The following is a 13,080-nucleotide window of genomic DNA, read 5'->3' as shown; positions in this document are numbered from 1 at the left end:
TTCATTTTAGATGGTCTTTGTGACTGCTCTTGGGGATACTTTCAAAGTTCTTAAAATTTTTCGGATTAATTTACCTTAATTTCTTAAAGTCATTTTTTTCTTTACTTAGTTGAGTAGTTTTTGCCATAATATGGATTTGAACATAATTTAAATAGGGCTATTCACTGTATACCAACTATACCTCTTTACAACTTTACAACTGATGCTCTCAAACACCTTAAAAGGGCAAGACATTCAAGACATTACTTCTTGACAAGTTCAGCACAGCTGTTAACTGAAAGTCATTCCAGGTGACTCTACCTCATAAAGCTGACTGAGAAAATGTTGAGATGTTTAAAACTGTCATTCACGCAAGGTGTTACTTTGAATAATGTAAAATATATATTTTTTAAATGTATATGTATTTCTTCATAGTATGGGTGACTTTAGTAATAAACTATAAGGCAGAAAATATGTAAATATATGTAGCTTTTTACTATCTTGAAACTCTGTATACAGGTGTATACCACAACAACTGGTTGAGTTTGAGGAAATGTATAAAACGATTTTGTGACCTAATTGCTCTTGGTTCACATCAGTACAACATGGCAACATTTTTCATTTGAAAAATGTGTGATTTTAAATAAACATTTCTCCTAAATTTCAAATAAAACTATTGCCATTTAGAGCATTAATTTGCAGAAAACGAAAAACAGAATGAAAAAGGAGTTTTTATATAAATAAATAATGCAAAGAAAACAAGTTCATAATCATAAGGTTTTAGAAGTTCAGAAATCAATATTTGGTGGAATAACCCTGGTTTTTAATCACAGTTTTCATGCATCTTGGCATGTTCTCCTCCACCAGTCTTACACACTGCTTTTGGATAACTTTATGCCACTCCTGTTGCAAAACTTCAAGAAGTTCAGCTTGGTTTGATGGCTTGTGAAAATTCAACTTCCTCTTGATTATATTCCAGAGGCTTTCAATTTGGTAAAATCAAAGAAACTCATATTTAGTAGTAGCCCATACTGGGGAGGATTTGGCAAAGCGACATTTATCTATTTAATATTTTGTTATGATTTTAATATTATTAATTAGGATTATTATAAGATTATTAGATTATTGTTTCATCTTCTTATATTTTTCAATAACGCATAATTGTCTGTTTTTATATGAGATAAAAATCTGTATTTATGGATTAGGAGGAGTTTAGCCATTCACGGCGGCGGTTTCCCGGGCAACCCGAGCAGCCAGTGGTGTGAGAGGAGGAAGCGGCTCCAGATCTCTATGGTCAGAGAGAGCCATGGCATTTCCTGTGAGTGTAAACAGAGCCGTCGGGCTGCCATGGCCTCGTCCTTTAGGTGAGGGGGAAAGAGCGGCCGCCGGAGCGCTCTCTCCATGAACCAGCAGCCGCTCTGCGCCGCGGGAGAACTGGGCGGTGAGGCATGAGGCGCTGGTGTTAGCGAGCGAGCTACCATGGACGTGGGTTCAATGCTGTACAACAGTTTGAAAGATGTGACCTGGAGCTCCACCACTCTGCCCCTGGATCGGCTGGTCAGCGCCTACAGACTCCCGCAGATTGTGAAGCTGGACGGCGGTAAGGCTGGACTTATAAACTGGACTTTAATAAACTCGGCTGCAGGTGTGGGATGTGTTTTTGGGCGGCTTTAGTTGGTACTAGGCGAGTTTTGGCTCGGATAAACTCGCTCCAACTCCCGAGCGTGGGTGGCGTTGTAGCTCGCCTGGAATTCCGAGCATTAGCTCTGGCTGGTTAGCTTAGCACGCCTGCTAAAGTTAGTTAGCTCGTTAGCTCCATTGTCAGTGCTGGTGGACTGCTGGCCATCATAAAGTTAGGTTAGCCAGCCTTTAATAATAATAATATTGCAGCAGGGAAGCGTTAGCTAGCTGTGTTTTATTAGTGGATATCTAGGTAATCTAGCTAGCCATGTTCTTTCTAACAGGTCAGGTCAGTGTTAACCACTGAAACTAAAGTTACAGTCCATAATGTCGAGTAACAAAAATATTATTAGCTAGCTTAGGTTAGGTATTCACAGACTAGAGGTGGGTAAGGCAGCTCCAGAAAGTAAAAATCCACCACAGGGTTTTGTACCATCTGCCAGCTGCAGCAGAGCCGCCCAGGCAGTTGGTACAAAACCCGGGGATGGATTTTTACTTTCTGGAGCTTGCTTACCCACCTCTATCCCAGACTCACCATATTGCTTATATTTTTTTAGTTTAAACGCCAATGTTGAATCTAGTTTACTTTAGGTGTTGTCAACAGAGTTGAAACCGCTGACCTAGTTATCTAGGTTAGATAGTATTGTTCTTAACTATGTTATGTGCAGCTAAGGCACACTGAACTATAGCTAAAGCACTAAAGTCAGGTCCAGCCCGTAAACCTGCTAGCGGTTAGGAGCTGTAAATCACAGGATCCGCAGAAAGGTTGGTCTTCTTGCTCTCTCTGTTGGTGTAGGAACTGGCTTGACAACAGAGATTTGGTTTACTTACAGAGAAAGATTGCCCCAGTGATAACTGTATGCATATGGTTGTCAAGGCTGTCACAATTTGAAGACATTTACTTAATATTTGAATGAACAAAGCTTGGTTCCAGATGTTTGTTGGACACAGTGTTCAATTCCATCACCAGCTTCCCTGATATAACGTCATTAAGCACTGACTTAGCAAACTAGGTGTTTGATAATAACCAGGCCTCTCACAATAATTTGCTACATTATTGACTTATCATACAATATTGTGATCAACAAACCTTTTTTTTGTTAACACTAATATTGGCCTTTTTGTTTAGTTTCTAAGATGAACGCATTAGCTAAGTTTGTAAATTTATTTATTTTTTTGTTATAATTAGGGCTGCAACTAATGAGTGTTTTGTTAGTTGACCAATCTAACGATCAGTCGATTAGTCAGCGATTATTTTTACAATGTTCTACATCTGTCAAATGATAAAAACAGCTAAAAAAAGATTTATACGCCATTTAAATGTCTAGATGTTGTTTAAACATGGAAAGTTCAGAGACACAGACTAAGTTGAGTGTAACCTGTGTGAGTAACCCATTTATCTCACATTGTGTTTCTGTCCATAGCACTTGTGTGTAATGTGTACTGTTACGGTCACAAATTAAGTATTAGTTGACAATGAAATTTGTAGTAGACAAATAAAAAATATATATAACATTGTCGATTATATCGACTTATTGTTGCAGCTCTATTAATAATTAGTAGGTAAATGCTCATTAAAGATGTTCATTGACGACTAATTGTTAACCTGTAGCACTAAGCAAAGTACGAAGGTCAGAAACACAATGGGAAAAGGGTAACACTAAACTTGACCTGCATCTCCAAAAGTGCCCAAACACATCAGATGACACACACTAAATAGCTGCACCATCCAGAACAATGTTCAGGACATTTAAAGAGCATTTAAATCCCACATTTAGCTGTTGCTATTGTTTGGAGCGACAGAGAAAGCTAGAAGGAAGAAAAATAAAAAAAAGTAAGGAAAATAAAGTTTTTGCACTATACTGTATACATTTAATATCATGCTTCTACACAAAAAAATCTGTCCTTTAGCTCTGTGATCACAAAACTCTCATCATCTTATTTCACCTCCCAAATGTGCTGAAATGCTGAGGTAATATTACCGTCTGTCTTAAATTCTGAAGTAATTTGGGACAAACCATTGAGGGAAAATTCTGGGAACTGTCTGGCATAATCTCCTCTGCCTGCATCCACACAAAGCCTGAATCATTAATAAGGAACCCAGATGAGCACTTTAATGGCACCCTGCTGTCTGTGACACATTCACTTCACTTAGTCAGGTCAGGAGCTGAAAAGATGAATAACTCGTCTGGGTGGGAATTAGTGAATGAAAGTGATTTGCATGGAGATGCAATCTGGAAAGGCTACATCCGTAGATTTTTATGTAAATGACTTCCCTGAGCATTCCCTCGAGTTGAGAACGCAGGCTTGATATTAGCTTAATTAAATTCAGAGGGCTGGCCTGGTTTAACTCTGTTACAATATTTCAGTGTTGCTACATGAAACATTTATTTGTGTTGAGATTATATCTCTGAATGCCTGCTTGTCTCTGTGGCCTTACCTGACTTATTGTGCTGATACTATAGTGTCATATTTCCATATTGATGTAGATAAGTGTCTTTTTCTCCAGGGGAATCGGTGGAAGGGCTAAGAGAAAATGACTACCTCTTGATTCATTCATGTCGGCAGTGGACCACGATTACTGCTCATAGCCTGGAGGAGGGCCATTATGTCATCGGACCGAAAATCGAGATCCCTGTCCATTATGAGGGTGAGGCCTCTCATAGTGTTGTGTAGGGCTCTCTCTCTCTCTCTCTCGGCTGTCCGCAAACACTGTACATTCTTTTTGCTGTGTTAACAAGATGTATGTATATGCCTTGCTCTTACATGTGTAATATTTTTAGACATATAAAACACTAAGTAATAACAGAACAATTGTCGGGAACAAAACATGAAACAGTTCAAGCCAAATAAAGCAGAGAAATTGTCATCATAGTAAAGCTATTGCATCTGCTATGTAGGCTGCAGCATTTTCCATCAGTTTTACGCTGGCAGGCAATTATCTAATTGACCCCTCCATATAGACGTCACTCTAGTGACCGAACAAATGCTGAGGACTGGAAAAAAGGTCATTCACTTTCAGTTTGAAAATTGATGTTCAATAAGTGGCAGTAAATTCCCTGATATTTATGTAGCTACTTAAATTAAGAACATCAACCCCATTGTTGCAGCTTATGTTAATAAGTGCTCCAGTGATGCAATCTAGTTTTAATGCTTTGCAGTGTGGACTTTGCAATGTTTGTTTACAGCAGAGGACGTGGTCTGATAAAGTTAATCTTTTAATTTCCAGTTGTAAAAGAAATGAAAGTGTAAGCCCAGTGGAAGTGTTATTCCCTGCTATTTACAGCTATATTAAGTCTAAACGTTTTATGCAGTAAAAAGTTTTATTTATATGTATAAATATATTTTTATTTTCGCTACTGGTTTGAATTTTTTTGGTTAGAAACTATCTGCAGGTTAGGTTTAAAGCAGGAAACATGAGTTGTGTTTGACCGATGGAGATGGCAGATAGCCTTGTTTTTATAATTCTGCTGAAGGTTGCCATTTTCAAAGCTACACACACACTGCAAAAGCAAAAAATCTAAAAGAAATTAGTAAGGACTATTTCTGAAAGCCATTTATATGTGACCTTGTTTCCATATGACAGAACATAAAGAGCAATAAACACAAATAATAATCCAATTCACTACTTTAAATTTATTTTTATAAGTGGAAGTATTCACCCTTGAATCTTCTGACATTTTGTAGTGCTACAGTCTGGAATTCAAAGATGTTTTATTGAGATTTTATGTCATGAATCAGTATCAAGTAGTCCATTGTACTGTAATAAAATTCAGGTGTAGTCTGCAAATAGTTTTTAAATAAAAAGCATCACATTATTGCTCCAGTATTCACCTCTTTAAAATACTTTTAAATCCCCTAAATTATTTCTGGCTCAATCAAATGCTATCAAAGTGTTTCCAGAGGGACTTCTGAGCTTGTTAGATAAGTATTGCCTAATCAAACTGCATTATGAAGTCCAGGATAAAGTCAGAGTTTGGTTATATATATATATATATATATATATATATATATATATATATATATATATATATATATATATATATATATATATATATATATATATATATATACCAAAAACTTATACCTTTATTAAATAATCCATTGAATACATATAATATTATATCATTTTATTAAAGATTTCATTTGTGTATAAAAGGCTGTTACCCAATAATCAGTGTGCAGATGTGGACTCAAGAGGAGCTGGACAGATGGAAGAAACCCTGTAAAGGACAGTCAGAGTCTGGGCACTTGGCTGATTTTTATGGAAGAAAGCCACTGTTGGAAGTTGCCAAAAGAAGTGTTGAGAACTCAACAAATATGTGGAAAAAGCTCTTCAGTCAGATGAGACCAGAATTGATCATTTTTGGCATTGTTCCTAACTTTAAAAACATCATTCCCACAGTGAAGTAGCATGAATACGAGGATCCAGATGTGCAGCGCTGATTGGCTATTTCCCAAAATGAACCACAGCTGAAGTTCTAAATACTGAAGCAGAGTGAATAACACATTAGACATACTGGGTGAATCAAATGGGGAATTAGTTCCATTTCAGGATCAAGTGGCAATGTAAAAAAACATCAAGAGTGCTTAAATATTTGTGGAGAGACTGTATGAACCATCTCATAGCATGGTTTTTGAGTAGGGTTTTTGCAGAGTGAACAAAACAGGTGGTAACTGAACTAAGCTGTAACCCAGCTGAATTACTATGGTTAATAGTAGTCAACAGTTGTCAGTAGTAGTAAAATAGGCAACTGAAATGACACTTGTCAGACGGTGTTATTTTCAAAATATTAATGGCTGACGCAATCTGACTTTTAAAGCAATACTTTTAAAATGAAAAATAAAAATAAAATCTACAATTTTAAAATGAATGTTAGTGTATATAGAATTCTTACCGTTTGAATAAATGTAGAATATACTCTTATTTGTACAATTTTACCATTATTTAAATGTTTTGTTTTTTGCTGTTTGGCAGGCCAGTTCAAACTGTTGGAGCAGGACCGGGACATTAAGGAGCCTGTGCAGTACTTCAACAGCGTGGAAGAAGTCGCCAAAGCATTCCCTGAGCGAGTCTATGTCATGGAGGAAATAACATTTAATGTTAAGGTCTGGCATGCACATGTGACTCTCGTACCTTCTATATAATGCTTTCCTGTGATCACCTTAATTGTTTAAGAATTACTTGTATTCTGTACAGTCTTTGTCCGTTCTTGTATTTTAAGTGCGTAATTCGTAATCTCATTATCTGTATTCTGTTACTTCCTAACCCTGATTAGCAGTAAGCACTCTTGCTCGTAGCATAGCTGATGGGCCAACGAGTCTGAAACAGACCTTTCATTGTGTTCTGAGCTGAATTCACAATGGCCGCTCTAAATGCAAAGTCCCATTGTCTTTGAGTGTCCTGTCTTTGTTCTTTGTAGTTGGCCCTAAATGTTTTGTATGTGCATGTTAATATAGGCTGTGAGGAAGTTGAGCATAAAATCTGTTTACTGATGTAAGTTTCCCCTGCAGATGGCCTCAGGTGAATGCAATGAGGACACAGAGGTCTACAACATCACTCTAAGCACTGGAGACGAGTTAACTCTTATGGGCCAGGCCGAGATCCTCTACGCCAAAACGTCAAGGGAAAAGTCACGCTTCAACACCATCTTCAAACGCATCGGCAAGCTCAACTCCATTGGCAAGCTCGGCCGTGGCAAGATGCCGTGCCTCATCTGCATGAACCACCGCACTAACGAGAGCATTAGCCTGCCTTTCCAGTGCCGCGGCCGCTTCAGCACCTGCTCCCCCCTGGAACTGCAAATGCAGGATGGAGAGCACACCATCCGCACAATCGTGGAGAAAACTCGGCTGCCTGTGAATGTTACAGTGCCCAGCAGTCCACCGCGCAACCCACATGACCTGCACCTGATCCGTGAGGGCCATCGCTATAAACTTGTTAACATCCAGACTAAGACGGTGGTGGTGTGTTGCGTGCTGCGCTCCAACAAGGTGCTGCCTGTGCACTTTCCTTTGCATGTGTCCACTGCCCTACCGAGGTTGTTAGTGCCTGAAGGGCTGCTGCACGGGGAAGCCTGGCTAGAAACAGTGGTACATCGATGGTTCACTTACTGCCAGGAGCAGTTCGACATTGACGATTACTCAAGGGCTGTTCGGGATGTGCGGGTGGACTGGCAGGAAGACGGTAAGAGTCCCAAGAAGAGCGGTACTGGAGGAACCGGCAGCGGTACTGGAGGTGGAAACAACAGTAGCGGCAACATCGGTACCAATGGCTGCCCCAGTCACGTTCACTTGCCGAGCTCTCTCAGTTCAGCTCGAGATGAGCTAACGCAGTCCTTCCATCGCCTGTCCGTTTGCGTCTACGGTAGCAACCTTCATGGCAACAGCGAGGTGAACCTGCAAGGGTGCGTTAGCTTGTATGGCGAATATGTGCCTCCTGAACCACCAGATGCTGATTATCTGTTTCCCGAGCTGCTAGACACCACCTCAGGCCCAGGCAGTTTGTACAAACACGATCTGCCGTATGAGGAACTGTGGCTGGACGCAAAGAACCGTGGACCTGTACATGAACTGACGGAAGTTGTGAGAATAAATGCAAGCATCTCTAACTGCTCGTCTGCCCTGCCCTACCCCAGCGTAGGTTCTTCTAGTGCTCTCCTCAGTACAGAAATTAATCTACCTCCACCCCCTGTGCCTCCAAAGTCCGAAGCTGTGAGTATGCCATGTATACGGTTATTTATTTAATTACTATAACATCTTGACACAGGTAATGCAACTAGTAAACAGCAGCAATTATTCATTTACAGCAGAATGAACCCTGGTCTAAAAGGAAAAATGACAAATATGGTGCACTTTTGGAAATGACGTGTAACTGCTGCTCAAAGATCATCCAAATATTTGCCAAAGCAATGTCCTTTATGCTTTTTTTAGTGTCACTCAAACACATGAATAAGTACTACAAACATTAGTGATCTGCAGGATAAGCATGGACTAAGGACCAATCCCATTTCTCATTGGTACCCCTTGCCCTAATTTTTGAGTATTACCCTTCACCTTGGAACAAATCCAACCACTAAGAATTTGGACAATACAGATAAATATAAAGCTATAGCAATGGAGCGCAAAAGGTCAGCAACCAAGCTGCTGTTTAACTAGTTAACTTTAGGGCACTGTGTATCTTCAGAAGGGGGGCAGGTGGTGCAGCAATTAATTATTATTGTCCATCACTTTATTCCTCTGTGAAGGGAAGCTGACATGAGATTTTATTATTTTTTATTCGTTATTTTTCCCTTCCATCTTAAGTGCTGCACCTTACCCTTACGTGTGTGCATGTGCAAAACAGATAAGTGGTAGGGCCAAGGGGTGAAATGGGATTGGGAGACATCAACTGTCTTAACTTCAGTCAGAATCTCACTCTGCAAGGTGACATTAATACACTGTCTATTCCAGGTTAGAAGTCATCCATTTTTCTTTTCAGTTCTGTGGCTTGAGCAATGTAGTCTGGAATTCTGGACTCCAAGGTTACATTTGACCTATATCCACAAACGGTTTAATCTTACGTACTTTGTTGTTGGTATTTTTTTTTTTTTTTTTAGATTTTTTTTTTTTTTTTTAGATTTTTTTTTTTTTTAACTAAAGGGCTTGTCCACTTTAAAACTCCAATTAAACATTTTAAACATCCTACAAAATCCTTAAAAAAAACTAATCATTGAAACAATTATTCCTCTCATAATTGCTAGATATTATGATGTAGCCATCAGATTTTACTTTTAGTTTGAGATTGTTTTATGGTTTTGCCTAAATACCCAGAAAAAAACGCAGAATGTGTGAAGTACAAAATACAATCACAATCCAACTACTAACTACTGTAGCAGCAATAAACTATAACAAAATAATGTAAAAAAAAATATATATATTTTTTTAGATTTTATTTTCCTTAAAAATAATCGTTTGAATATACATTTGACAAAAAGTTGCTACAGGTGTGTATAAAATCGGATGATCTTTGCAGGTGAAGGAGGAATGCCGGTTGTTAAATGCTCCTCCAATTCCACCACGGAGTTCCAAACAAATGGGCACAAGCTCCACAAGCTCCACAGGTGCCACCCTGCCATTCCCTCCCACCAAGTTACGGCAGACAGACACTCGCTCCCCGAGTCCAACCCTGTCCTACTACTCCTCAGGCCTACACAACATGTGAGTACTGGTCTGTTTAATTGGCTGTACGTTTTTTATTTTACTGTCCCAATCCAGGTTTTCAGGCCCAGATTGAATTCCAAAAAAGTACCAAAGCTGTGGAAAGTATTCGCATTGAAGTATAGATATTAGAGTTTAAATATTTTTGTTGAACTCAAGCTCTTTACTCAAGTAAAAGTGTAAAAGTACTGGTTACAAAACTGTAAAAGTAATATAAGGGGAAAATTTAAGACAAGATGGATCATGTATAAACCAATAGGGTATCCAAATGGAATAAGTTTATACTTTTTATTCATACAATTAAATTTACTTTATCTAGATGGAGAGATTAACCTGGATTTTTTTTATGAGAAGCCAGAATGAAATAGGAGTAACAAGGCTATTTTTAAAATGTAATGAGTGGAATAAACAGATAATTGTGTGAACATAAGTAGAAGTAAAAAGTTGTCTGAAAAACAATTACTACAGTAAAGTAGATAACCAAAATTTGAGAGTTCAAACACACACACACACAGTCAATTTTATGTGTCAGATGCATTCTCACTACAATGGTTTGTATGGTTTATACATAGAACAGCACTTGCGTTGCATATGTATAAGGCATGGCATGACCCACTGTGAATTCTCCAGAAAATAACCTATTCACACAAATGTTAAAAACTATGTTTGTAATGGAGATGTAAATAAAAAGAACATTTATTTGATGTTTTAAAATTATTTACATCTCTATTACATGGTTCATTATGGAACAATGTGGTGTTGTTCTTTAGCGATGTAATGTGCCGCTGATTGGAACAGCTGAAAGGATCGGAGCGCTGTTGCACCTAAAACAGCAGATTCCTAATCCGTTAGAATATGCCTAGATCAAATTGGTGCGATGTTCACCATATTATATCGTATTTAACAAGACATTCTCTCTTTCTGCAGAGGAGGAGAGAGAGAGAGCGAGTCGTCAAAAGAAGCAGACGACCAGAACCACGTGTGTTATCCGTGCAACTGGATTCGACCTGACGCCAAAGAGAGCACCAAACTGCACCCCTGCCTCAGTCCCTCCATGGATGCCGCGCTCTCTCGTCTGTCCTGGCCCAACAACTTTTGTGGGGCTGAGCTACACAAGGCAGAGGACTTTGCATCAGTCCATTGTCGCAGTTACTCCAGCTACCCCAGAAAAAGGACCCCCGGTACCCCCAAGGCTTGTTCCTCGGGTCTCTTTGACTTCAACAAAGGGGAGAGGTCTGAGGGAAGTGCTGCAGCCACAAAAGCCCAACAGTCTGCTCAGTTTTGTACTAAATCTACTAGTTATACCCTGGAAATGTACAGAGACAAACCCATCGAGGAATGTAACACTAAGCAAAGCCAGTCCTGCCCTATATTGCCACCAAGAACCCCCAAATCCTGTGATGCAAAGAAACATAAGGAATGTCCGTCGACAACAATAACCAGTGTCGACACCACAGAACTTCAGGTGGTAAGCTGCTTGCCCGAGACCCCACAAGAAGAAGCTACTGGGTTGCATTGGCAACCACCAAACAACCTAGCAGGCCTTTCCATTGAAGAGGTCTCCAAGTCACTACGGTTCATTGGGATGTCCGAGGATGTGGTTGCTTTGTTTGTCAACGAAAAAATTGATGGCAATTTGCTTCTGCAACTAACGGAGGAGATTCTATCTGAGGACTTTAAGTTAAGCAAACTACAAGTGAAGAAACTTATGCAGTTTATTAGCGGCTGGAGGCCCAAAATGTAAGCTTGAACAAAAAACAGTCAATGGCAAAACATGCAATGTGCTGCAGAAAGCAGATTCTAACACCTTGGCCTTCAGTATTCCGTCAAACTGTTTTGTATCTATATGCTATGCACAGTCCAAAGTCTTGTAATGATTTCCCCTGGTTTGTAAAAAAAAAAATATGTATATATATATATATATATAGGGTGCTTTGTGTATTAACTTTCACATCTTTACTTGTACCCTTGTCTGTATAATCTTTCTCTGTGACCGTACGGTACCTGCACAATGAACTTAACACTTTGCTCAAACCCAAAGCCTTGACAAATATGAATTTTGACCCAACCTAATTATGCCTTCTCTTCTCTTGGTTGGTGATCAATAAATATTAACAAACCCTTTATATGTGCCACATGTAGATATTCAAAGACTGGTCATATTTGGTATTCAAATTTCCTTGACAATTCTGGTATTTATCTTAAAGAAACATTCAGGATTATATTTCCAGTACTAAATGGTGGTGAGGAGTAACTAAGTTAAGTAAAGCTAAGCTAAGTAAACAAAACTGTAATTAAAAAAAGACTTTCTTTTAAAGTCAACTGATCGGTGGATTTTAATCTACACAGATTTTTCTCCTGAAAACTGTTTATTTGGGTGAGTAAAGCGAAGAAAGGAGAGATTATCGAATTTCTGCTGCACTAAGGCTAGAGGCTACAGGCTGATAATACCCATCTCTGAGTGGGACAATAGCTAGCGCAGTTAACGGGTAATGCTAATGCTGCTTCAGCAGTACTAGCTGGGGTTAGCAGCAGGCTACAGGCTGATAACACTCAACTTTAAATAGGAAAATACCGGTTAGTGGCTAATGCTAATGCTACTTCAGCCTTGGAGCTGGAGAACTTGGTGCGCTTTACAGTGTGAAAAATACTGTACTGGAACTGTGCAGTATGTGACTGATATCTGTGTGCTGCTCAACATACATTCAGGTTGGCAGGTTTAAAAACACAAGATAAGCCTTGGAAGCTAACAAGCAAATCTTAGCTACTACACAGCCTACACAGTGCCTTGGCACTCGTCGAAAAAGCTCAAAGACCAAAGACAAATAAAACAAGTAAATATTGGCAGTGAGTTTGACAGATGTAGTAGACTTGGAGCTCAAAAAGGCAGATGCAGAGGCTAGCTACTTTAGCCATGTTATTTAACGCTAGCTGAATTAGCAAGGCAACGGTATTATATGTTGAGCGATTTCTTATGTCCAAATCATGTAACGGTAAATGTTACTCATGACCATTCCTGACAACTAGCTAACGCTAGCTATTTAGCGGTTTATTTTCAGTCTTTACTGACATTGTCTGACACCAGTGAGAGCAGGTCGTAACTGAGATCTAGATCAGGCTGCAGATGTATATGGTATCTGCTAAACGAAGCAGTGTATTACTGCAATCTGTGAAGTACTAAATCCAACTCTAGGGTGTTTATTTATAGAGCAGAGGGCTTTT

General features: G+C 39.1%; 1 protein-coding gene across 1 annotated transcript; it reads left to right on the top strand.

Moving 5' to 3' along the window:
- The first annotated feature begins 1,252 nt into the window (after positions 1-1,252).
- Positions 1,253-11,982, top strand: garem (GRB2 associated, regulator of MAPK1). The gene is made up of 6 exons (XM_007230322.4): positions 1,253-1,579; positions 4,169-4,309; positions 6,638-6,768; positions 7,174-8,373; positions 9,674-9,858; positions 10,786-11,982. The coding sequence occupies exons 1-6, from the start codon at positions 1,459-1,461 to the stop codon at positions 11,600-11,602; spliced, it is 2,595 nt and encodes an 864-aa protein (XP_007230384.2). The 5' UTR covers positions 1,253-1,458; the 3' UTR covers positions 11,603-11,982.
- Positions 11,983-13,080: the final 1,098 nt, after the last annotated feature.

Source organism: Astyanax mexicanus, chromosome 8 (assembly GCF_023375975.1).
Source record: "Astyanax mexicanus isolate ESR-SI-001 chromosome 8, AstMex3_surface, whole genome shotgun sequence".
In the NCBI taxonomy this organism is placed as follows: Eukaryota; Metazoa; Chordata; class Actinopteri; order Characiformes; family Acestrorhamphidae; genus Astyanax; species Astyanax mexicanus.
Note: the sequence above shows the minus strand (reverse complement) of the source record. Positions and strands in the feature narration are given on the sequence as shown.

Bases quoted from the DNA above. Each gene is read 5' to 3' on its own strand.
- garem (XM_007230322.4), top strand. From the start codon at position 1,459: ATGGACGTGGGTTCAATGCTGTACAACAGTTTGAAAGATGTGACCTGG. The intron at 4,310-6,637 runs GTGAGGCCTCTC...GCTGTTTGGCAG, and splicing joins GATCCCTGTCCATTATGAGG to GCCAGTTCAAACTGTTGGAG. The intron at 8,374-9,673 runs GTGAGTATGCCA...TGATCTTTGCAG, and splicing joins TGCCTCCAAAGTCCGAAGCT to GTGAAGGAGGAATGCCGGTT.